This window comes from Dermacentor albipictus, chromosome 1 (genome assembly GCF_038994185.2).
Source record: "Dermacentor albipictus isolate Rhodes 1998 colony chromosome 1, USDA_Dalb.pri_finalv2, whole genome shotgun sequence".
NCBI lineage: Eukaryota > Metazoa > Arthropoda > Arachnida > Ixodida > Ixodidae > Dermacentor > Dermacentor albipictus.
Window position 1 is genome coordinate 217,122,093 of NC_091821.1, and position 27,074 is coordinate 217,149,166.

General features: G+C 46.6%; 1 protein-coding gene across 1 annotated transcript in view; it reads left to right on the forward strand.

Moving 5' to 3' along the window:
* The window catches only part of LOC139054204 (uncharacterized), a 49,488-nt gene extending 22,772 nt beyond the window's left edge, over window positions 1-26,716 (forward strand). Inside the window, exons 3-4 of the mRNA XM_070530879.1 lie at window positions 12,847-13,089; window positions 26,296-26,716. Of these exons, the coding sequence (XP_070386980.1) occupies window positions 12,847-13,089; window positions 26,296-26,482 (430 nt within the window). The 3' untranslated portion in view covers window positions 26,483-26,716. The remainder of the gene's footprint in view (window positions 1-12,846; window positions 13,090-26,295) is intronic.
* The last annotated feature ends 358 nt before the right edge of the window (window positions 26,717-27,074 follow it).

Genomic DNA, 27,074 nt, shown 5'->3' on the forward strand with positions numbered 1-27,074 from the left:
TACACCCGCCGTGATTGCTTAGTGCCAGCGGTGTTAGGCTGTTTAGCATGAGGTTGCGGGATCCAATCCCGGCCACGGCAGCTGCTTTCGACAGGGGCGAAATGCGAAAACACCCGTGTACTTAGATTTAGGTGCACGTTAAAGAAACCCAGGTGGTCGCAATTTCCGGAGTACTGCACTGCGGCGTGCCTCATGATGAGATTGTTGTTTTGGCACGTAAAACACCGTAATTTATTTTTTATTTTAGAAATACCATAAACATACAACTGGTATGTAAATATTGAGAAAAAAAAAAGCAAGCGCGCCAACTTAACAATGAAGCGATAGAGAAAATGTGTTGTTGCGTGTTGTCGATCCACCGTGGATATAATACGCGGAAGCCAAACGTCGCTGTAGCCACTTTTGCCTCGCAATCTATAGTCTTCCGTGAGACCAGTCGCTAGACCATATGGTGGTCAAATATGGTCGTACAGAAAAGGTATCGCCTGGTGGAAGCTACGAGTCACTGTCATTGTGTCCTCAAAGGAGCGAAAGAAAGGCAAAGTTGTTATCCACCCGACTGCATGTTGAACGAAGGGATAACGGAAACCCATAAGGGTCTCTCAGCCTTGGCGATGTGCCTTCGCTCACATCGCCTTCGCGATGTCAACAGCCCCATGCGCAGCGTATCCTGTGGCCGCATTAAATGCAGTAGAAAGCGGAAGAGAATGTGCCCCCCAGGAGGACGCGACACAGAGTTATTTTGTTCTCTTAGCAGGCATACTAAATGTTGCGCAACTGATTTTCCCGTTCAGTAGTCTTGAGAAAAACACAGAAAGTCAGCTGAGTAGCCAGTTTCTCGTGCAGACATACACATCTGGATGTCGATGGAAAACTGAGCCCTGACTTACACTCCGTACCGCCCGAAGCGTCGAGGTCACCTCGAAACTAAAGTATTCAAGACCTAATGACACTGTGTGTCCCGTTTATTGTCCAGCCGCAACGAATTTTAAACTTGGCTAGGTTGATTTTAAATGAGTAGCACCAAGCTATGATAGTAGTCTTGGCAAAGATTGGAAGGTAATTTTTCTTTTAATAAATTAGAGCCCACAAATGGCATTTAAGGAGACGGCGCGTGCCGCAAATCACACACCACGGCCTGCGTTATTTCACGTGGCCCGGGTGATGCCTAAACTGTCAGATTTTGCCAAAAGGTGAAGCGAGTTCGTTCTCAGTGATTTGAGGTCTCCTTCATTTCAGCGAGCGAGAGGCGTTTTTGTCGGTTTCGGTGTCGAAAACGCCTATTTTTCTAAATACAAACAGGCCTGTTTGTATTTCATATGCAATATTTTACACTAAGGTTCCTCTTATCCGCACCTGCGCTGTCTTAAGCATGGCTATTTTTACGGTCTGAAGTTTTGACGTCGTTTTTTTTTTAAAATGAAATCGCAAAATAAAGGCGTTAAGGTGCAATACTCTATTGCTCGCTAGAGGCAGTGATCTTTCTTACAAGTCCGATTAATCCTTTTATGAAAGGCATGACTAGCAAAAAAATTTTTTTTTACAATTTGCTTCGCTTCGCGTCATTTGACCATGACCTACCCAAACATCGGTGGGCGCATTACTGCAAAACTATTATAATTAGTCTATTCCATTTCTGCTATCAGCCCTCCACGATTGGTCAAAATTTTTTGGGACCACTAACACTTCGCTTGTCTTTCACGTGACGTCAGGAAAACCCTTCAACTCATGTGACGTATAATTAATTATTAGGCCGAACAAAAAAATATTTCAGATTCTCCGACTTTTTCACCAAGAGCCGTCCGCTGTTGGTCAAACGTTTTTGGGCTGTCCCCACTTCGCCTGCCAATCACGCGATGTGAAAAAGCACGAAAACTCACCACTTGGAAGTGACGTAACAAAATTGAATTTTTTCGGAACTTTTGCGCGGCAGATGATGCTGTCGAGCCCTTTCGGCACCCACACCCGTGACTAAAATAATACGGAAAAGGGATTGCCGTTAAAACTCATTTTCTCCTGTGTCTGTGAATGCACATTTAAATTAAAAACTGCAGTCCAAACTTGGCATTACGAGTTTCCTAACGCCCTCATTGGTTTCCGTTTACGCATGTTAATTACGAAGAAATTCCGTTTTGTTTGCGGCTCCGTAACCCGCATACTTTTGTTCATGGGTACGCGACATCGCTCCACCACCTTTGTTACCCCGAGGGTTCGTTTAAGCGGCCATTTTTACCCTTCCGCAGCATGTCCCCGCTTTCTTCTACCACAAAGCGAAAGCTAAGGAAAGGGAAGCGGGCTAATCGCCGACGCCGGCACTGCCATCCTCGTCCGGTTATATACTTTCACTGCGGTAGCTCGGCCCCAATGAAACGCTCGCCACTTCTACGTACTCCTCGCCTCTGGTCCGCCAATTAGACAAACGAGTGAAGGTAGGCAATGCTATTCTCTTTAGAAGCAAAGCAAAGTCTCCTCCTATAGCGAGGAGTGCTTTCTATTAGCCTCTGTAAAACACGCCGCAGGTCACCGAACGATGCTTCCGTCGATGGTTACGTAAATATGACGTCAAGAGATAGGAATAAAAACGGATCGGAATAGCTTTATTTTAAGGGGCTCCTGTATTCTATTTGCCTTCTCTGCCGAAATTATTGATGCCTGTATAAACAACAGCGTTGGAGCACTGTATATTGCTTGCTCTCATTGAAGGTGACAAATTGTGCGTTTTACGTCCATTGCGCACTGGAAATGGCAAAGTTGTCTTTCTTTGGCTTTATTTTTTTATATGCGTAGCACAAAGACACTCGTGTGTACTTAGGTATGTTGTGGAAGGAATACGCTCTTACTATGAAAACGAATACTTATTAAATGTGCAATAGATTGCCAAGTCTCTTTCAAAGCAATATTTTATAACAATATTTCAACAGCAACACTGTAAAAACTGTAATCGAAAATAAGGTTATAATTTTTCTTTCCGTCCTCTGGTGTGAGTCTGTAGAACTAAGTCGTGTCTAGCTCAAAAAAAAAAAAATACCGTGGAAGCGAAGTGCTACCCGCTTCACATGCAGAGATAGGAGCGTGCTATTAAACCACTCTTTCTCTGCTTCCGACGGTGCTACAACGATAAGATTTGGATTATCATGGTGCCATGGGGATTTGCACAACAGTGTCTCCAAAATCACTTTCAAGAACAGCCCTACGCTGTTTACAGAGAGTTGAGACAGGCATCAATCAAAAGATGTTGTCGGACTACACACAATTTACCGACTATATCGACAGCTGCCCTAGTTTTATTACAGTGGCTGTTTTTGGCTCGAAAATCAAGCCAAACGTTTCGTCATTTCCATAGGCTTCCAAAGCTGGATCTTTAACGCCTGTGGGAACGAAATTCCAGCTTTTCACAGCCTAATCACTGCATTTGTCTCGCGTGGCTTGTTTTCTATAGGACGTCTCTTTCACCTGCTTTTCACCATATTTGCCCTTTACCTTGAGGTATTCGTGAAAAACCTGTTCGTTCTACAGAAAACGCGCAAGCTTCCGCCAGCAGCCACTTACGACGATAGCTGCCACGTGTCCAGATTAGCTGCCTATAAAAAAAAGCTTCGCAATTCAAGGAACATTCGTCCAGGTACGCTGATCGAAACTGGTACAAACGCTTTTGCGGGGTGGTCTTTCCGCCAGCTGAGATAACCAGGAGTCTAGCTTCAGTGAACGCAGCACGAAGGCGAATGAGTCGACAAATCGAAACACATGGATTTGGGTGGATGGCAATTTTCCCTTTCATAATCCTTCCTCCCTTTGCGCGCTTCAGTAGAACTGATTTCCTATGTTCAGTGTCCATGTGCTGAGAGAGGTCGATTAATTCGCCTTCCTGCTTCGACGTGTTAACTTCCTCGTCAACTCAGAAAGACCGCCATTGAAAGGCGTTGGTCATGAGGTTGATCTCTCCGGACCCGGACGAACTTTTCATCAATTGAGGACCTTGGTTTCTGAAAAACGGTGAAGGGTTTCCTTTAAAGCATTATACTACAGTTGAACTTAAAACAATGTGAAAATGAGTTTTACAAAGCCGAATTTTTATTTCGCTTCCACTTTTTTTAAATTCCGACAGGAATGCGAAAATTCGCGTGGATGACTTTTTTTCTCATTCATGAGCCTTCCTCCACGTTTACTGCATCCGTACAACTCAGTTCCCATGTCCTCAAATCTCTACAACTCCTTTCCTCTTCCACTGCATATGCGTTATACATATCCCAGAAAGCATCAGATATAGCGTTTTATTTCACCCTTTACGGTTAGGTGAGAGAATGTTCGAAGTAACTCGAATAGTATACGCACTCATACATGTTTCCGTATGCTTCTGTTGTGCATAGCAAGCCCCGTCTCTTGTTCTACACTTACGCTCTCTAAAGCTTGTTCAGCACATAACTATTCCTTTGGCAGAGCTCCTTCATATAGACAAACATTCTTTCCTAGATGTGTCAAAGATAAATCTGTCCTTTACTTGTTCTTCAGGACATTGACTCTACCCCTGGTTGAGTCACAAACAATTCGCATCTTTTCCTTCCTTCCATCAGGTTCTCCGCGAACAGAGCGGACGGCAGTACGGCAATCCCGACAGGAGTCGCCCGTCGTCTCCTGCTTCACCGCACGTGTGGCTGCCGTCTGCTCGGCTGCACCTCGTCACAACTGCAGCGGCACAAGACCACCAAGCTCTGCAGGCGGCCTTACCCCCACCTCAGCTGTGCCTATCCAAGCTGAGTAGCTGACCGTGCGTTCTCTGCTGACCACGTGACCGCCGACTTCGAAGCGCACTCGGTTCGCTGGCGCGATGGCCACAGTAGACGTTTGGGGGCGCACTGGCTGCTCCACTGATTTTACCGGATGGCCACCTTGGGCAAGGCTTGGCGAGGACGACCCTGGCAGCCGCTGCGAGCTAGTCGCCGTGTCGCTATCCCGCGGCGATAGTGCAGCGAAACTGTCGCGCCCCTTGCGGGGAGTGCGTCCTCTTTTGTTTCGTATCTTTTTACATTTTTTTCGGTGTATTGGTGTGAAAGTAGTATTCTCATATGTGCTCAAAATACAGTTTTTTGCGATCGAAATATGCTGCTATGCTGATTACTTGAGCATGGCGTTTCTGGGCGATGCTAATGGGCGAAATTGAATGAGCCCTGCACTGTAATTCTGTTTTCTTCTTTTTATTTATAACTATACCGTTCAAAAGTTACGACGTCATCTCGACAATCCTGCCGCGCGACAATGTGACCAGACAAGTTGAATACCCTGCAATGGAATGTAATCCACGGATGCGCAGGGGTCGCTGGAATTGCACGCCGCGCTGCTCGAAAGGAAGTCCTTCTCAAGCTGCCTGGATTCAGCCTTCCTTTTTAAGGAAGGCTGAATCCAGATCCAGAGGGGGATAGCCGCAAAATATGAACACACAGTCACGTACGCAGAAATGTGTTCGCGTCGCTCAGACCTAAGAGGAACTTGCGGACTGTACGTTCGGACGGGTTCGTGGTTGGGAAGATGAAGTAGAAGCACGAGAACATGATTACCCAGCTTATTATTATTATTATTATTATTATTATTATTATTATTATTATCATTATTATTATGTTCCGCCCTTCCTTAAGCGTTACCTTAACTGTGGTATCTCAGAAACGCAGTATCCGTTCCAATAAGAACACAAAGCGCACCGTGAACTTTTCCCTCGGTTTGCAACCCTATCTTGAAAACATTTACTGCTTGATCGCAAGTGTGACAGCTGATTTAATTGGTTTACGAAGGTCATGAAAATTGACTTGCGCATATTCGTACCCACAAAACGGCTCAAAATTCCACACTGGTTTTCCTCAACGGGGGTATGAGCCAATGCCCATCGGGGTTATGAGCCATTGATGACGACAGTTTTCGACATGCCATTGTGTATGTTGCATGCGTGATTAGAAAGAATGTAAAAACTTTTCGCTTCACTTTGCTGAGTGCTTGTAGCCTCTCGCTCATAGGGCTATGAGCCATTGCATTTTTTGCTTACTTACGGGCTTACGAGACGTTGATGATGATAGTTTTTGCATGCGGACACGAAAATTATGGCACCCTAGTTACATACAGCTCCGCTGTAATAAGAGAGAATGTCAGATAAAAAGAGAGGCTCAGTAGAAGCGGTACGAGCCGTACCCATGCTCTCTGCGGAGGGTGTGGGTTCGGGCATAACAATCGGCACGTTATCTTTAAGTGTTAGTTTTGCTTAGCTCGTTTCTCAGTTTTGGGTCGTTGGCGCCGTCAGCACAAGCGCGCCGAACCCAGAGATTGTGCAGTCTGCAGTCTCCAGGGGTATGTGCCGCTGGTTATGGGCCGTCGTCGTGTGAAGCCGTCATTTTCATATCAGCGTCGTCAGACCAAGTCGACGCCAAGCTTTCTCGCGTAATCGTCTTCATCCAATTCTTACACAGTTCATGTCACGCCGTCCACGTCACGCCATCTTCGTCCTACCACCTCGTCAAACAAGGCTCGTCACGCGGTATTTTTCACCTGATCGTCATCATACAGATGTCGTGATGTCATCATCATCATCATACACTCGTCGTCATCCTATTGTCACACCTCTTTAGTCGCTTAATCGACGTCATTGCTTCATCCTTTTATCGCATTGACGCTGTCGTCATTCAGTCGCGAACATGCCAGCGTTATGCCATCACCGTCATTTCGTCGTTGACACACATTCATTGTCGTGCAGTCCTTGTCTTATCGTCATAGTGAAGCCATCATGGCCCTCCCATTGTCGTCATTGCAGATTCTTCATCCGATTCTCGTCATACCGTCCTTGTCATGTCGTTGTCATCTAGGCAACATCGCCCCACACTCAGTCGTCATCCCATTATCACCATGCCATCGTCATCGTCCTGTCCTCGTTATACTAGCTTCATTATTTCAGAATCGTCATGCCATGGTTATGCCGTCGTCTTCATAGCGCCTTCGGAGTCGCTAAACTATGCGTAGAACTCCTTTGAGCGCTCGAGAATGAAATGTGACCCTAGTAGGTTAAACGAGAACGCTATGAAACATTTTTTTTCCCATTGAACTGTCATGAAATAAACGAGACCTTTAAATTCCCAAGCGATTTAGTAAGTTCGAGACGGCGAGCGAAATCGCCTGGCCCACACCACAGCCTACCGCTTGAATATTCGCACTACACACTCCAACCGTACTACGTGTTTTTTCGTCGACTTTGATTTTCCCTTAGCTCATCAGTTCTACACTCCAAGTAAAACAACAAATATTTCGCCTATGTTTTCTTGGTTTGATTATCTGGTGATTCCATATGGGGTAGGGTACCTACAAAGCTCTAGAATACGGCTCAATGAGACATCCAAGAGCAGGGGCGCTATGAAGGAAGGCCTGGAGTTTGGCCAAGCTTGTACTCTTCGTGAGCTCTGACGACCCCGTCTTATAAATGAGCTAGTCGTATGGAGACATAGCATTTAACTGGAGGGACGCGTCTAGTTTTATTGGCTAACATCACTTGCACGTCACGGTGGATGGCAAAAACTCACGTGCTCAAATCGTGGGGAACCTTCTTTCATTTGTTGATTGTTCCACAGAGTGCATATGCCGTGAGAAAATTATTAACGTGAAATATGTTTTGTAAGTTCTATTACAAGCTCTGTGAAAGTTTCGAAAACGTATTTTTAAGAAAGGGAACCCGACGGGCGCGACATCAGCAGAAGTCATCCAACGTACTGACATCAAATGCACGTTCCCCACCAAAAACGACGTAGTGTACGAGGACGCAACCGCACAAAATCCCGAACGAGGATGCAGAATGGCCATGGTCATCAACGCAAGCCTTTCCGAAATTACAAGCGGCTCAATAAGCTGAAGAAGCGTGACTGAAGCTGAGGAGCCATCACTCTAGGTGCGGCGGAGGGCTTCAGAACCGGCAAATCACTAACCATTCCAATTGATTTATAAGACGCCTGCCGACATTTCCTGAACAGCAGAATAGGCCAACGCGCACTCAATGTACTCCTCGAGATGAGAGGTGGCGTAACATTTCCCACAACAAAGCCACAGCCGATCCAACACAAGCTCCTGTGGGTGCGAAAGACGGAAAGGGTGGTTGAACGGTATACAATCCGTGTACCCGAAGAATCCGAACTGGGAAGTCCACCGTCTGTTCCCAGTGACTACTCGGATTTACTGGCACCAGGATACGATATCCTCCCTCAGATATATCAATCATGAGGGCGGAGGTCAATGATTCGAGACAGCTCCAGACAGGAACCTTGCCCAACATAAATATACCAAGTAAAACGTCTATCCCGCCAGATGATATATGAACACCATATATCACATCACATGAGAATGCCAACATATGACAACAGTCCCGAAAATCATTAATCCAAGTGGCGAACAATGGCAAACACTGTTGGCCGCCGACCGCTGCTAGGACCAAATTGGTCTCGTGCAGTGAGCAGGCAGGGAAGCTGAAACCGCTGGAGCCCTGGACAAAGGGTCCCACCCCTGCTAAACCTAGTAAAGAGCGTCAAAAAAGACCCTGTGAATAGAAACCCAATAAATGTTTTGGTTAAAGATGATGATGATGAGGAGGAGGAGGAGGAGGAGGAGGAGGAGGACCCAGACGGTGAGCTCTCCTGCACAACGATGTGTGCGTAGTGCCCGCGTGGGCACTTCTTGCCTTCTGTACGGCGAATGATACAAGTAAACAATACAAGAACGATACAACAATACAACTCACTAGAAAGAGGTGATACGCCTTGGAAGGTGCAGGCTGCAGACGCATCGCGGAGTCTGTAGATAGACTGCATCACAGTATGCACATCATCAGTGCATCAGAGTATGCACTGCATCACAGTGCACATCATCAGTGCATCACAGTAAACAATACAGTAAACAATAAACAATCACAGTAAACAATACAAGAACGATACAACAATACAACTCACTAGAAAGAGGTGATACGCCTTGGAAGGTGCAGGCTGCAGACGCATCGCGGAGTCTGTAGATAGACTGCATCACAGTATGCACATCATCAGTGCATCACAGTATGCACTGCATCACAGTGCACATCATCAGTGCATCACAGTATGCACTGCATCACAGTAGGAACGCCTTTGCGGGCTGCGTGACAGTGCCCACCGAAACAGTTTGTGTGTACGTGCGCGTGTGTGTAGTTTCGTTTTTTTTTAATCCTTCTCCCTCTCACCTATCGCTTCCCCTTTCCCCTCCCCCAGTACAGGGTAGCCAACCGGAGATAATCTCTGGTTAACCTCCCTGTCTTTCCTTTGCCTCTCTCTCTCTCTCTCTCTCTCTCTCTCTGTAGATAGACAGGCAGGCATTCACGTTGACAGCTTGCATTGCTTGACTGCCCACACTGTTGACTGTTTGACGCCAACATTTTAACAGCGAGTGTCCGCGGTCATCGAGTCAGATGTGTTCAAGTTTCCCTGTACGCGCATAAAACCATGCTTGTGAATTTAGTCAAAACGCGAATGTTTAGAAGTCTACGGCCGATAAAAGTACTATCCTCCCTTCGTATAGCAGTCTAATATATTGCTATCGCAATCGATGCTTCTGCTCGTGCGAAACTAGCAGATATTTTTTTTTACTTCGCAACCACAACAGTAATTTCGATGCGGGTTGTTGCATTTCAAAGAAAAAGGCAATATAGAGTGCAGCAAATACATTTTTGTCTCCGCCAGTGTACTTATAATAATGTTCGATATTTCCAAAATACAAGAAAGCCGAGGGACATGTCTACAACTCCGTTTTAAGCAATGAAAAACAATCTTATAATCCCTAAACTACATCTAATAATACGCCTAGAGCACATAAACGTGATCTATGACACATCTTTCTGAAACACACCACTATTCTTTATTATGACTTTCGCAAGACAATTGTAAACATTAATTGTAGCAATTTTACGTAGACTATGATTTCACATATGCCGTTTTGCCGCTTTATCTTCTCTAAGAGATTTACTTGAGAGAAATTTGTGGTGTGTTTTTGCTGGTGAATTATAGATGTGTAAACTTTGCACATGTATATTTTTCGGACTTACCCATTCTTATGAATCATATTTAAAAATACGCACAGCCATAATTTGATATTGTGCTTCCCGAACCAGATAGCCTGTAACATTATATATTAATTGCAACAAATTTTGCCCAAATCTGTACAACGGTTTTCTCATAAAAGTATTTCAGCGTTTTACATGTCTTTCAATACGGAAATCCGAATAGTCAACATGCGCGCCATTGTGGCGCCCCCACCCCATTTTTTAAACTTATTTACTGGCTGCGGGTTTTACGCAGTCTTATTTAAGCTAATTTCACTCACCGCTAGAGCTCGCGAGTGGGCCGGAATAGAGCCTATTAGCAAAGCGCCATGACTCGCTTAACAAGTTTTAGCAATGGAAGAGAGGAAAAAGAAGAGCGACACGGAGGCCACGCCCTCGCGCGCTGGCACGCGAGGCCCACGCGACAAAGGAGAGTCTGTCTCGTTCTTTCGAACACGCAGCTAATCGTGACGGACGCACTCAGAACCATCGCAGAAAGGAACGACATCGTTCTGCTACGTGTCATGGAGATCGGTGTACCTAGGGGCATCGAAGTTCGCCGTCTCCTAAAAGGCTGCCTGTCAACCATGTCGGAAGAGACGCCATCCCGCAAGACGCCTTCCTCGATTTCACTCGCCGCACTTCCAGGTGGGGCCAACGATGACGTGTCCTACGCGTTCAGTAACTTGGCCACCGAGGACGTCCTCCCTCATAATCGGGACCTCAAGCCGTGGTACACGGTCGACGAACACACTTGCGGCAGCCACGCAGGACATCCCAGGAGGCTGTTCCCGAGGGCCGAGTGGTACCCGCTCGTTGGTATGGGCGTCAAGGACACCGTGCTTCTGTGTACCACCATGCAAGTTCCACAGAGCGCGCAAGGAGCCTGGCACCAGACAGTGGAAGCCTCGAGGTTCACCGTGCACCTACTGATAACGAGGTAACGGTCAATTCGGTGTTTTCTATATCATATGTCACGACCACTGCGAACATACTCAGTGGACAGAGGAATATATTTTATTTCTGTAGTTTTGTGAAAATCCCATGGACGGGTTCTTTTCCCTCGCAAACACAAGAAAGACAGCGCGTAACCCTTTGAGTTACACGTTTACGGTTCATATGAACATCTCGGCTCAGGCAGTCGGTTGTATTCCGCTATATGCCGTAAATACAAAAAATTTCATCGCTTAATTTTCACGTCCCAAGGCCAAGCAAGGAGTTACGATTGAGCGCCTTGACTTGTGCGAATTCGGCGACGTCTCGCATCGGCACTAGTCTGGCAGAAAAGAGATAAAGCCCGCCGAAAGCGCAGTTATTGCTATTCTTTTACAAAAAGTCTAGAGAAGGAGAGACGAACACCACTTGCGCCAAGGAGAACCCGTCCGGAAATTGGGAGGTTTGTATCTTCTACGCGTGAATATACCTCCTATCATTTTTATTTATCTATTCGTTTATTATCTATCTTGGTACTTTTGGTTCCCCAAGTGATTTCAACTCTCCTCACAGCTAGACCACGTCATTTCGTTGGATAGCATTGTTTCACGAAGGCTTACAGTCTATGATTCAGTGTTATTGTATTGATATGTCTTCGTGTGCGAACAATGGTACAAAAAAGATGGGCTAAGAACTTAGCATAGCTGCATACGATAAAAATAATAATAATAATAATAACAACAACAACAATAATAACAATAATAGTAATAATAATAATGTGACAAGCTGACGAAGAAGATGTTTTAATCATCTTCGGAAGAAGACGATGTTCTGGGCTTCGCGCCCTGGCTACCATCTTGTCAGATGATATAATTATTGTAAATATTCTGTAAATGCACGTCTGACTGTTTTTAAACCCGTAATAATAATAATAATAATAATAATAATAGCAACGACAACAATAAGAACATCTTTCGGTACGTGATAAGTTGGCGCTCCTCTGTATATACGATGCCGCTCTCTGCTACCATACAAATTGCATAAGAATCAAATAGCAAATTAACAATTGAAAAGCGTGCATTCAGACACTTTCTTGTCCAAAAGGGCACCTTTCCGATACCACATTGTGTCACATAGACAAAAGCGTGGTATCAAAGGATGAAGTTCAGGTTCTTGCGCCTTTATGAAAAAAAAATGCCAAACTTGATCACACAGCAAAAGTGCTTGAAATTCTGGCACAAAAAACTGACAGTAAATCGAGTGGCACATGACGTATAATAACAGTACACCAGGAAGTGTTTTATTAGGACACTTTCTTATTTTTTTACGTTTTTTTTATTGGTTGGATAGAAGTCGTGTCTGAATGAACAAAATCGAAGAGAGAACTTGTAACCTAGAATACCGCTGCTAGAGGTCTTTTCGGTCGGGGCTAATCATTAAGTTTGAAATATAACGGAAAATAGCAATTGTTCGAACACACAGAATAATTTTTTGGCAATCTATAAAGCCTTTTTCAGCGTGGGGAGGATGAGTTAGGATAAATTATGTTGAATTAGTTGGATTTACAGAACCAACATTACTATGTATATTCCGTGCCAATCGTCATTTCGTGGGATATATGCATGGTAAAAAAGCCCAACTGAGCAGCCAGAATATATTTTCCTGCTTCCCGGATGCGCGATGACGTCGTTAGTGTTTCGATTCTGAAGGCGCTGCTTGCTTCGAATGAAGCAGGACACGTTTCGTGAGACGAGCTGCAGTGTTCGTCGGAGCCTTGCTTGACGAATGTGCATTGCAACAGCAGCGTTCATTGTCGCCATGCATTGTCAATGCAGCGCGCGAGATCCGAGTACGCGTGGATCGGAAGCGGCCGCGACCACGAGTGGCCGGTTCGTCGAGTGCGACCACGTGACTTCTGCCGGGTGCAGCCTCGACGTCTCGGGCTGCAGGCTACGCATCCACCCACGTGACCCGCTGCCGTGCGCGTTGACGATGCTGAACGCCATCAAGGCTGAGAGCAACGGCGACACGTACGGCGTGGCTGCACCAAGCAGCCGCATTTGGAGGCTGCACGCGAGGTAAGCCGAACACCAGTCCAACTAAAGCGCTGCAGTCAATGTGCGGCCTCTTTTATTACTATTCCATTTACGCCATCTTATCTCGTAGGAGACACTGTGATTTTAGGTCACATATATGCTCGTGTAAGCCAATGTGTCACGATGAACTACTGCCTAGGCCGGTTTGAGGTAATCATGTAGCGTAATGTTTCAGTGTCAAATTATCGTTCAGCGAAGGGATTCTAGCGCTTTCGTCCAATACCAAGGTCCGTACTTGTAGAAGGGCATGTAGACTGTTCATTAGTACCCAGTTCTTGGCTATTTCGCTTTACAGTGAAAGCAGTTATGAGATATAGAGAGTATGTAAAAGAATAGGGGCTGTGAAGAGCAAATTTTTAGTTCGCATAATCCGTGTTTTCTTTCAGTCACATATAACTTGAAATCTTAGAAAAAGAAGGCACGAGGTAAAGAGCTGCTCCAAGTCTACAACTTTGTAGCTGAGTAATATACGAACGATATATTTCTAAAATTTGCATGTGTTGATTCATAAAGCAGACAGTACCTTTGGTAACCTTACGTGAATTCGTAGACAAAGAGGAAAGCTAGAGGCAGCGGTCTTGTTTACTGTTTGGCTTCTCTATTGACACCTGAACCATATACATCTACCATGCACCACCTACAAATACCACAGGAGTAATAGATGCGATAAAGTTCGTACGACAGTACGTGTTATAGACAAAAGCGTGCAGGGTGATTAATAGTACGATACACCCGCGGTGATTGCTTAGTGCTAGCGATGTTAAGCTGTTGAGCATGAGGTTGCGGGATCCGAATCACGGCCGCCACGGCGGCTGCTTTCAACAGGGGTCAAATGCGAAAACACCCGTGTACTTAGATTTAGGTGCACGTTAAAGACACCCAGGTGGTCGAAATTTCTGGAGTACTGCACTGCGGGGTCAGATCAGATCATGATGTCATCGTTGTTTTGGCAGCTAACACCCCTAATTCATTTTTATTTTAGAAATACCATAAACATACAACTGGTATGTAAATATTTAGAAAACAAAACAAACAAGCGCGCCAACTTAACGATGAATAGATAGAGAAAATGTGTTGCTGCCCGTTGTCGATCCTCCGTGGATATAATACGCGGAAGCCAGAAGTTGCTGTAGCCGCTTTTACCTCGCAATCTCTAGTCTTCCGTGAGACCAGTCGCTAGACCATATGGAGGTCAAATGTGGTCTTACAGAAAAGGTATCGCCTGGTGGAAGCTACGAGTAATCGTCACTGTGTCCTCAAAGGAGCGAAATAAAGGCAAAGTTGTTACCCAGCCGACTGTAGAACGAAGCGATAACGGAAACCCATAAGGGTCTCTCAGCCTAGGCGATGTGCCTTGGCTAACATCGCCTTCGCTCTGTCAACAGCCACATGCGCATCGTATCCTGTGGCCGCATTGACTACTGTACAAAGTGGAAGAAAACGCACCCCCCAGGAGAACGCGAAAAAGAGTTATTTGGTACTCATAGCAGGCATACTAAATATTGCGCAACTGATTTTCCCGTTCATTAGTCTTGAGAAAACTACAGAAGCTCAGCTGAGTAGCCAATTTCTCGTGCAGATATATACATCTGGATGCCGATGGAAAACTGAGCCTTGACTTGCACTCCGTACCACCAAAAGTGTCGAGGTCAGTTCGAAAGTTAGGTATTCAAGACCAAGTGACACTGTATGTCCAGTTTAATGTCCAGCCTCAACGAAGTTCACACTTGGGTAGGTTGATTCTAAATGAGTAGCAACAGGCTATGATTGTAGTCTTGGCAAAGATAGGCTCGTAATTGCCTGCGTTTTTTTTATTAGAGATCGCAAGTGCCATTTAAGGAGACGGCGCGTGCCGCAAATCCCAAACCACGGCCTGCGTTATTTCACGTAGGTCTGGTGATGCCTAATGCCTCAGATTTTCGCAAAGAGCAAAGCGAGTTGGTTCTGTCAGGATTGGGGGCTCAATCCCGTCGTTCGTGATCCGTTGTCAAGATTGGGGTCGGGCATGAATTAGAAGGTAGCTGGCCCATGCCGTCGTCCAACTTATCCACGCTGAGGACGTTGATGAAGGGAAGGACTGCTTCTCATCGAGAACGAGGAATATGGGTTTATTTACAATATTTATATCAGTCTAACATGACTGTTTGAGAAAGTACATCAGTCTAACATGACTGCTTTAGAGAGAGTGTCAGTCCAACATGACTGCTCAAGAGAAGTGGGTCGAGCATCCGCACAACAGCAGTTTTTAAACACTCGGTCTTCCGGCGATTCAAGGCGGCGAACGTTCGTTTCGTCAACGCAGCCTAGCCGCCTCCCGCAGGACGGTTTACGCACACAAAGGCACACACATTCCAATGTCCGGAGCCGACGTCAGAGGGGCGCCGTAGCACTCGGAGCCGTTCCGGGTAGCGCGTTGGGGAGTGAGGGAACAATAGTTGGCCCGCCGAGCTCATTCCGTCACAAAGTCGATTTAGTCACGCTGTGGCTCAACCACATCGTGACTAGCGTGACTGAGGGCAAGATACCGGGAACTTCGCCGTCAACGCTAGTCACGCTGTGGTTTAGCCACAGCGTGACTAGCGTGACAGCGTGACTAGCGTTGGCGGCGAAGTTCCCGGTATCTTGCCCTCATAGTCATAATCGGGCGGCAATCCGGCACTGCAGGTGGCCATTCTTAACAGTTCTCAGTGATTTGAAATCTCCTTCATTTCTGCGACTGAGAGGCGTTTTTGTCGCTTTCGGTGTCGAAAACGCCTATTTTTCTTCGTACAAACAGGCCTGCTTGTATTTCATGTGCAATATTTTGCACGAAGGTTGCTCTTACCCGCACCTGCGCTTTTTTAAACTGGGCTATTTTTACCGTCTGAAGTTTTGATGTGGTTGTTTTTTAATTGAAATGGCAAACTATTAAGGCTTAAGGTCCAATAATGCATTGCTCGTCTAGAGGCAGTGACCTTTCTTACAAGTCCGATGAATCCTTATCTGAAAGGAATGACTAGCACTAATTTTTTTTTACAATTTGCTTCGCTTCGCTTCATTTGACCATGACCTGCCAAAACATTCGTGGGCGCATTAGCGCAAAACTATTAAATTTATTCTATTCCATTTCTTCAATCAGCCCTCCACGATTGGTCAAAATTTTTTCGGACCACCAACACTTCGCTTGTCTTTCACGTGACGTCAGGAAAACCCTTCAACTCATGTGACGTATAATCAATTATTAGACTGAACAAAAAAATATTTCAGATTCTCCGACTTTTCTCCGCTGTTGCTCAAACGTTTTTGGGCTGTCCCCACTTCGCCAGCCAGTCACGAGATGTAGAAAAAATACGAAAACTCACCACTTCGAAGTGACGTAACCAAATTGAATTTTTTTCGGAACTTTTGCGCGGCACATAATGCTGTCGAGCCCTTTCGGCACCCACACCCGTGACTAAAATAATACGGAAAAGGGATTGCCGTTAAAACTCATTTTCTCCTGTGTCTGTGAATGCACATTTAAATTAAAAACTGCAGTCCAAACTTGGCATTACGAGTTTCCTAACGCCCTCATTGGTTTCCGTTTACGCATGTTAATTACGAAGAAATTCCGTTTTGTTTGCGGCCCCGTAACCCGCATACTTTTGTTCATGGGTACGCGACATCGCTCCACCACCTTTGTTACCCCGAGGGTTCGTTTAAGCGGCCATTTTTACCCTTCCGCAGCATGTCCCCGCTTTCTTCTACCACAAAGCGAAAGCTAAGGAAAGGGAAGCGGGCCAATCGCCGACGCCGGCACTGCCATCATCGTCCGGTTATATACTTTCACTGCGGTAGCTCGGCCCCAATGAAACGCTCGCCACTTCTACGTACTCCTCGCCTCTGGTCCGCCAATTAGACAAACGAGTGAAGGTAGGCAATGCTATTCTCTTTAGAAGCAAAGCAAAGTCTCCTCCTATAGCGAGGAGTGCTTTCTATTAGCCTCTGTAAAACACGCCGCGGGTCACCGAACGATGCTTCCGTCGATGGTTACGTAAATATGACGTCAAGAGATAGGAATAAAAACGGATCGGAATAGCTTTATTTTAAGGGGCTCCTGTATTCTATTTACCTTCTCTGCCGAAATTATAGACGCCTGAATAAACAGTGTTCGAGCGCTGTATGTTGCTTGCTTTCATTGACGGGGCGTTTTACGTTCATTGCGGAATTGAAGTGGCAAAGTAGCCTTTCTTTGGGTTTATTTTTTTATACACCTTGCACAGAGGCGCTCGTATGTACTTGGGTATGTTGCGGAAGGAGTACGCTCTTACTAAAAACACGAATACTTATTACATGTGCAACAGATTGCTACGTCTCTTTCAAAGCAATAGTTTATAACAATATCTCAACAGCAACACTGTAAAAAAAGTAATCGATAATAAGGTTTGAGTTTTTGTTTCCGTCCTCTGGTGCGAGTCTGTAGAACTAAGCCGTGTCAAGCTGAAAAGAATAAATACCGTGGAAGCGAAGTGCTACCCGCTTCACATGCAGAGATAGGAGCGTGCGATTGAACCACTCTGTCTCTGCTTCCGACGGTGCTACAACGATAAGCTTCGGATTATCAAGGTGCCATGGGGATTTGCACAACAGTGTCTCCAAAATCGCTTTCAAGAACAGCCCTACGCTGTTTACGGAGAGTTGAGACAGGCATCAATAAAAAGATGTTGTGATTACATACAATTTACCGACTATATCGACAGCTGCCCTAGTTTTATTACAGTGGCTGTTTTTGGCTCGAAAATCAAGCCAAACGTTTCGTTATCTCCATAGGCTTCCAATGCTGGATCTTTAACGCCTGTGGGAACGAAATTTCAGCTTTCCACAGCCTAATCACTGCATTTGTCTCGTGTGGCTTGTTTTCTAGCACGTCTCTTTCACCTGCTTTTCACCATATTTGCCCTGTACCCTGTATTCGTGAAAAACCTGTTCGTTCTACAGAAAACGCGCAAGCTTCCGCCAGCAGACACTTCCTACGATAGCTGCCACGTGTCCAGATTAGCTGCCTATTAAAAAAAGCTTCGGAATTCAAGGAACATTCGTCCAGGTACGCTGATCGAAACTGGTACAAACGCCTTTGCGGGGTGGTCTTTCCACCAGCTGAGATAACCAGGAGTCTAGCTTCAGTGAAAGCAGCACGAAGGCGAATGAGTCGACAAATCGAAACACATGGATTTGGATGGATGACAATTTCCCTTTCATGATCCTTCCTCCCTTTGCGCGCCTCAGTAGAACTGATGTCTGATGCTCAGTGTCCATGTGCTGAGAGATGTCGATTAATTCGCCTTCCTGCTTCGACGTGTTAACTTCCTCGTTAACTCTGAAAGACCGCCAATGAAAGGCGTTGGTCATGAGGTTGATCTCTCCGGACCCGGACGAACTTTTCATCAACTGAGGACCTTGGTTTCTGAAAAACGGTGAAGGGTTTCCTTTAAAGCATCATACTACAGTTGAACTTAAAACAATGTGAAAATGAGTTTCACAAAGCTGAATTTTTATTTCGCTTCCACTTTTTAAAAATTCCGACAGAAATGCGAAAATTCGCGTGGATGACTTTTTTCTCATTCATGAGCCTTCCTCCACGTTTACTGCATCCGTAACACTCAGTTCCCATGTCCTCAAATCTCTACAACTCCTTTCCTCTTCCACTGCAAATGCGTTATACATATCAGATAAAGAATTAGATATAGCCTTTTATTTCACCGTGTACGGTTAGGTGACAGAGTGTTCGAAATAACTCGAATAGTATACGCACTCATACATGTTTGCGTATGCTGCTGTTGTGGATAGCAAGCCCCGTGTCTTGTTCTACACTTACGCTCTCTAAAGCTTGTTCAGCACATAACTATTCCTTTGGCAGAGCTCCTTCATATAGACAAACCTTCTTTCCTAGATGTGTCAAAGATAAATCTGTCCTTTACTCGTTCTGAAGACTTTGAAAGGATGACAGCTATTTTGAAGTATATTCGATTAACTGCGTAGAACACATCATTAGCAGCTTCACACAAGCTCAAACCATCGAAAAGTTGTTTTCGGTGATACAGTGCGTTCACCTGCTGTAAAAAGTTTTTGAATTTTCCGATTGGGAAAGAGAACGTTGACTCTTCCCCTGGTTGAGTCACAAAAAATTCGCATCTTTTCCCTTCTTCCATCAGGTTCTCCACGAACAGAGCAGACGGCAGTATGACAATCCCGACAGGAGTCGCCCGTCGTCTCCTACTTCACCGCGCGTGTGGCTGCCGTCTGCTCGGATGCACCTCGTCACAACTGCAGCGTTACAACACCACCAGGCTCTGCAGGCGGCGTTACCGTCCCCTCAGCTGTGCTTATCCAAGCTGAGTGGCTGACCGTGCGTTCTCTGCTGACCACGTGACCGGCGACTTCGAAGTGCACTCGGGTCGCTGGCACGATGGCCACAGTAGACGTTTCGGGGCGCACTGGCGGCTCTACTCTGCAGGGTTTTGCGAGGACGTGCCCAGCAACCGCTGCGAGCTAGTCGCCGTGTCACTATCCCGCGGCGATAGTGCAACGAAACTGTGGCGCTGCTTTCGTGGAGTGCGTGCACTTTTCTTTCGTATCTTTTTACATTTTTTTCGGTGTATTTGTGTGAAATTAGTATTGTTATATATGTTTATAATAAAGTTTCTTGCGATCGAAATATGATGCTATGTTAATTCCTTGAGCATGGCGTTTGTGGGCGATGGTAGTGGGCGAAATTGAATGAACCCTGCACTGTAATTCTGTTTGTTTTTTTTATTGATAACTATACCATTCAAAAGCTACAACGTCATCTCGACAATCTTGCCTCGCGACAACGTGGCCAGACCAGTCAAATGGTTCTGTTTGTGTGCTTGACTGTAATACCCTGCAATGGAATGTAATCCACGGATGCACAGAGGTTGCTGGAATTGCACGCCGCGCTGCTCGAAAGGAAGTCCTTCTAAAGCTGCCAGGACTCTGCCTTCCTTTTTAAAGGTTGCTTGGGGGATAGCCGCAAAATATGAACCCACATTCACATACGCAGAAATGTGTTCGTATCGCTCAGACCTAAGAGGGACTGTACGTTCGGACGGGTTATTGGTTGGCAAGATGAAGTAGAAGCACGAGAACATGATTACCCAGCTTAATATTATTATTATTATTATTATTATTATTATTATTATTATTATTATTATTATTATTATTATTATTATTATTATTATTATTATTATTATTATTATTATTATTATTATTATTATTATTATTATTATTATTATTATTATTAAGTGTTCCTTTAACTCTGGTAGCCCAGAAGCGCACTATCCTTTCCGACGACAACACAAAGCGCAGCGTAAACATTTCCCTCGGCTTTTACCACAATGATGAAAACTATTGTGGTCGTTCGTAGATGTGACAGCTGATGTTGATTTAATTGCTTTACGAAGGTCACGAAAGTTTTCAAGACCTAATGACCCTGTATGTCCCGTTTAATGTCCAGCCGCAACGAAGTTTAAACTTGGCTTGGTTGATTCTAATTGAGTAAGGCCAGGCTGGAACCAAAGGAAATGGGACCCGAAAATACAGAGGGCCTGTACCGGACGCAATTAGTAGACGGCTACGGGTATGTCCGTTGCCAAGGAATATGAACCCTGAATTCCACAAAGAGCGGTGGGCGGTGAGGGCCAAGGCGCTCATCGATCTCCATGCCAAAGACAGGGGTGCCGTGTTTGTGGACGCGGCAGGGTATCCACATGACAGAAAGGCATTCGCCGCTGCAGTCGTCGGGGCATCGACCGGTGCAACTAGAACAGCGGCGAGTGTGCGGACTCGAGGGGCGCATCAAGCCGAGGAGGGGGCCATTGCTTTGGCCATCGCCAACCCCGAGTGCACGACTGTGCTCTGTGATTCTAGGACGGCAGTTAAAAATTACGCCAGAGCAAGGGCGTGTGGTGAAGCCGCGCGTGTGTTGCGTGTGGTCGATCTCGCGAGTGAAAGTCGGTGTGTGGTGATAAAGTGGTTTCCGGCCCACATGGGCAGTGATGTGTCGGATCGCGGCAACGCTAACCACAACGAGACGGCGAACGCGGCGGCGCGAGGACTAACCAACCGTGCCGCTGCTACTACAGCCGACCCGTCGTGGTGGTGGGAAACCAAGGACAAAATGACTTCCTACAATGAAATTGTGAAATGGTACCGACTAGAGCGAAGGACTATGCCGCCACTTCATCCGGGCTTGACCCGTAAGGAGGCGGTTTTATACCGACAGCTTCAAACGGGGTTGTTATTCACCCCGGTGCTGATGAGGCACGTGTGTCCAAGTGTTTATGAAAGTGATCTGTGTTGTGTGTGCCGAAAAGAAAGAGCCACTGCAGCTCACATCCTTTGGGACTGTGCTAAGAATCCGCATGAAGCTGCAACAATAACAACGATCCCGCCGCGGCTCGAGGCCGCAACGAGATGCTATGACCAAGATGTCCAAACCCAGGCCGTCCAGCAGATCTCGGCGGCCCTCGAAAGGCAACGACCGAGCGAAACCGGAGGGAGGCTGCCACCCCAAAGGAGGGGCAGGCGCGGTCGACCAAAGGGAATAGTGCGGCCGCGGCCGAAGTAGAGGCGCTACACGCCGCGAAGACGTCATGGCCGCGTCACGGTAACGCCTCCCTAACAGGGGAAGGCTAACCGTTCTGCAGGCGCTCACAACAAAGTTTCGTCACTCACTCACTCATTAGAGCCCGCAAGAACCATTTAAGGAGACGGCGCGTGCCGCATATCGCGAACCACGGCCTGCGTTATTTCACGTAGCCCTGGTTATGCCTAATCCCTCAGATTTTCGCAAAGAGCAAGGCGAGTTTGTTCTCAGTGTTTTGAGGTGTGCGTTATTTCCGCAACCGAGAAGCATTTTTGTCGGTTTCGGTGTCGAAAACGCCTATGTTTCTTGATACAAACAGGCCTGCTTGTATTTCACATGCAATATTTTGCACGAAAGTTGCTCTTACCCGCACCTGCGTTTTTTTTAAACAAGGCTATTTTTAGGGTCTGAAGTTTTGATGCGGTTGTTTTTTAATTGAAATGGCAAACTATTAAGGCGTTAAGGTGCAATAATGAATTGCTCGTCTAGAGGCAGTGAGCTTTCTTACAAGTCCGATGAATCTTTTTGTGAAAGGAATGACTAGCACTAAGTTATTTTTTTACAATTTGCTTCGCTTCGCTACATTTGACCATGACCTACCCAAACATCCGTGGGCGCATTAACGCAAAACTAATATAGTTATTCTATTCCATTTCTGCAATCAGCCCTCCACGATTGGTCAAAATTTTTTCGGACCACCAACACTTCGCTTGTCTTTCACGTGACGTCAGGAAAACCCTTCAACTCATATGACGTATTATGAATCATTAGACCGAACGAAAGAAAAAAAAACAATTTCAGACTCTGCGACCTTTTCACCAAGAGCAGTCCGCTGTTGGTCAAACGTTTTTGGGCTTTCCCCACTTCGCCTGCCAGTCACGCGATGTGAAAAAACTACGAAAATTCACCACTTCAACGTGGCACAACAAAAACGAATTTTTTAGGAACTTTTGCGTGCCAGATGATGTTGTGCAGCCCTATTGGCACCCATACCCTTTACCAAAATTATACGGACCAGGGATTGCAGATAAATATAATTTTCTCCTTCGTCTGTGAATGCACATTGAAATTAAAGACTGCAGGCCAAACTTGGCATTACGAGTTTTGTAACGCCCTCATTGGTTTCCATTTACGCCTGTTAATTACGAAGAAATTCCGTTTTGTTGGGGACCCCGTCTAGTCTAGCTTCAGTGAACGCAGCACGAAGGCGAATGAGTCGACAAATCGAAACACATGGATTTGGGTGGATGACAATTTTCCCTTTCATGATCCTTCCTCCCTTTGCGCGCCTCAGTAGAACTGATTTCCGATGTTCAGTGTTCATGTGCTTGGAGATGTCGATTAATTCGCCTTCCTGCGGCGAGCTTTTAACTTCCTCGTTAACTGAGAAAGACCGCCAATGAAAGGCGTTGGGCATGAGGTCGATCTCTTTACACAGCGGCGGGCACGGACCAGATCACGAATTCGATGATCAGAAACCTGAGCGACAAGTCTATCTCCGCGCTCACGGCCTTTGTCAACCAACACTGGGAACAAGGTACGGTGCCGGCGATGTGGAAACACGCACGAATAATCATGATCCCCAAACCGGGCAAGAAATTGGCACTTGAAAACCTTAGGCCCATATCGCTCACGTCCTGCCTCGGCAAGGTGCACGAAAAAGTTATAAACGCAAGACTACAGAAACACTTGGAAGATAACAAACACCTGCCGGACACCGTGTTCGGTTTCCGCGCAGGCCTGTCCACACAAGATGTGCTACTCCAAATCAAGGAAGAAGTCCTCAGTAACGTTTCCCGCAGCGGCGAACACGTCCTCCTAGCAATCGACATCAAAGGGGCTTTCGACAACGTCAGCCACCAAGGAACCCTAGAAGGGCTGGCCAACACCAACTGCGGCGAGCGTACGTACAAGTATGTTCAGAGCTTCCTGAGCCACCGCACGGCGGAGCTGAAGATGGGAGAGATCCAGACTCCAGTGTACCACCCTCCCAACAAGGGCACACCACAAGGTGCTGTCATCTCTCCCACGCTGTTCAACGTCGCCATGATCGGTCTCGCAAACAAACTGCAGGACGTAGCAGGTCTTCGGCACGCAATCTACGCAGATGATATAACATTCTGGACCAGAACAGGGTCCCTCGCTGAAAAAGAAGAACGGCTACAAACTGCAGCAAATAGCATCCAGGAATACGTCAGCCAACGGGGACTACAATGCTCCCCCGAGAAATCTGAGCTCCTACGAGTCTGGCGAGGCCGGGGTAACCACACAGTCCCCACAGACCCAACAAGAAGACTCGAGGTACGCCTCAACGGGGGCCTCATACCAGAGAAGCCATTGCTGAGGGTGCTGGGCATGTGGCTGCAATCTAACCAGCGGGCCACACACACCCTTACACTCCTCAAAACCAGTGTCAAGGCGATATCACGCATGATCTCCCGCTTAACATCCAAGAACAGAGGCATGAAGGAAAGCGACACCCTGCGACTGGTCAGTAGCCTGGTGGTGAGCAGAATCACATACAGCCTGCCTTACTACCACCTCACACAGTCCAAAACGAAGCAGGCCAACACACTTTTAAGGATGGCTTTGAAGACCGCTCTCCGCCTGCCGATGAATACATCGACTGAAAAATTATTGGCGCTAGGGTTGCACAACACCCTCAGCGAACTGGCATAAGCCCATTACGTCTTGCAACAACAGAGACTTGCGCGGACTCGCACGGGCCGGCAGGTCCTACAAACCTTGGGGTTCCCAGAAATAACAACACGAACCCAAGAAACCTGTTACATACCTCGTCACGTTCAGGACAGGTTTCACGTTGCCCCGATAACGCGCAACATGGACGCTAACCTACACTCCGGCAGGAGGAGAGCAAGGGCCCAGTACATGGAGAAAGTGTTCAGATTCAATACCACGGCCCGTTTTACGGACGCTGCCATGTATGGCACGAACAACAAGGGCGCAGTTGCGGTGGCATGCGACTACCGAGGCCACGTTACCTCCGCTGCATCGACCCGCCCCTGCACGATTACGGAAGCCGAGGAGCTGGCCATCGCGTTAGCCATCCGCGAGGGCCTACACGCAAACCAACCACTGACGATCCTCACGGATTCCCAGCAGGCCTGCCGCAACTTCCTACAGGGAAGAATTGGAAGACCTGCTGCACAAGTCCTAGCCGGAATACTCAAGGAGGACCCTGAGGACTTCACCATCCAAACCATCATCTGGATACCGGGCCACACAGGCATCACGGGCAACCTGCAGGCCGACAGAGCAGCTCGAGGATTTGTACATAACCGAGCACTCAACACGCCGGCTGCAGAAGACCTGGACCCTGTCGACCTCCAGTATTCAGCAATCGTCAACTACCACAGAGGGCGTCGTCTGCTATATCCACCACCCCATCGAAATCTAAACACAGAGGATGCCGCTGCCTGGCGTAGGCTCCAGACAGGCACTTACACGAACTTACACATATTACATAGGATACACCCCACAGCCTACAGGGACGAATGCCCATGGTGTGGGGCCACACCAACCCTATACCACATTACGTGGGAGTGCGCACTACACAACATAGAACACCCAGACACGAACACCACGAGGGAGCAATGGGAGGCACTGCTGTCCAGCTCGGCCCTCGACGACCAGCTCAAGCTGATAAAGAGAGCTGAGAAGATGGCAAAAGCCAGCGCAGCCCTGGACTAAGGGCCCCGACCATTAGCTGTTTTTTATTATTATTTTAATAAAGTTTATCTATCTATCTATCTATGCGGACCCGGACGAATTTTTCATCAACTGAGGACCTTGGTTTCTGAAAAACGGTGAAGTGCTTCCTTTAAAGCGTCATACTACAGTTGAACTTTAACAGTGAAAACGAGATATCACAAAGCCAAATTTTTATTTCGCTTCCACTTTTTTAAATTCTGAAAGAAATGCGAAAATTCGCGTGGATGAGTTTTTTCTCATTCATGAGCCTTCCTCCACGTTGAGTGCTTTCGTACAACTGAGTTTTCATGTCCTGAAAGCTCTACAACTTTTTTCCTCTTCCACTGCAAATTCGTTATCCATATCACAGAAAGCATTAGACAAAGGGTTTTATTTCACCGTGTACGGTTCGGTGAGAGAGTGTTCGAAGTAACTCGAATAGTATACGTACTCATCCATGTTAGCGTATGCTGCTGTTGCGCATAGCAAGCCCCGTCTCTTGTTCTACACTTACGCTCTCTAAAGCTTGTTCAGCACATAACTATTCCTTTGGCAGAGCTCCTTCACATAGACAAACCGTCTTTCCTAGATGTGTAAAAGATAAATCTGCCCTGTACTCGTTCCGAAGACATTGAACGGATGATAGCTATTTTGAAGTATATTCGATTAACTGTGCAGAACACATCATTAGCAGCTTCACAAAAGCTCAAACCATCGAAAAGTTGTTTTTGGCGATACAGTGCGTTCACTTGCTGTAAAAAAGTTTTTTTTTGTTTTCCAATTGAGAAAGGGGACATTGACTCTACCCCTGGTTGAGTCGCTAACAATTCGCATCTTTTCCCTTCTTCCATCAGGTTCTCCGCGGACAGAGCAGACGGCAGTACGGCAATCCCGACAGGAGTCGCCTTCGTCTCCTGCTTCACCGCGCGTGTGGCTGCCGTCTGCTCGGATGCACCTCGTCACAACTGCAGCGGCGCAACAGCCCCGAGCTCTGCAGGCGGCGTTGCCGTCCCCTCAGCTGTGCTTACCCAATCTGAGTAGCTGACCGTGCGTTCCCTCCTGACCACGTGACCGGCGACTTCGAAGTGCACTCGGGTCGCTGGCACAATGGCCACAGTAGACGTTTCGGGGCGCACTGGCGGCTTCACTCTGCAGGGTTTTGCGAGGACGTGCCCAGCAACCGCTGCGAGCTAGTCGCCGTGTCGCTATCCCGCGGCGATAGTGCAGCGAAACTGTGGCGCGGCTTGCGGGGTGTGCTTCCACTTTTCTTTCGTATCTTTTTACATTTTTTTCGGTGTATTTGTGTGAAATTAGTATTGTTATATATGTTGATAATAAAGTTTCTTGCGATCGAAATATGTTGCTATGTTAATTCCTTGAGCATGGCGTTTGTGGGCGATGTTAGTGGGTGAAATTGAATGAGCCCTGCACTGTAATTCTGTTTTTCTTATATTGATAACTATACCGTTCAAAAGCTACGACGTCATCTCGACAATCCTGCCTCGCGACAATGTGGCCAGACGAGTCAAATGGTTCTGTTTGTGGGCTTGACTGTAATACCCTGCAATGGAATGTAATCCACGGATGCACAGGGGTTGCTGGAGTTGCACGCCGCGCTGCTCGAAAGGAAGTC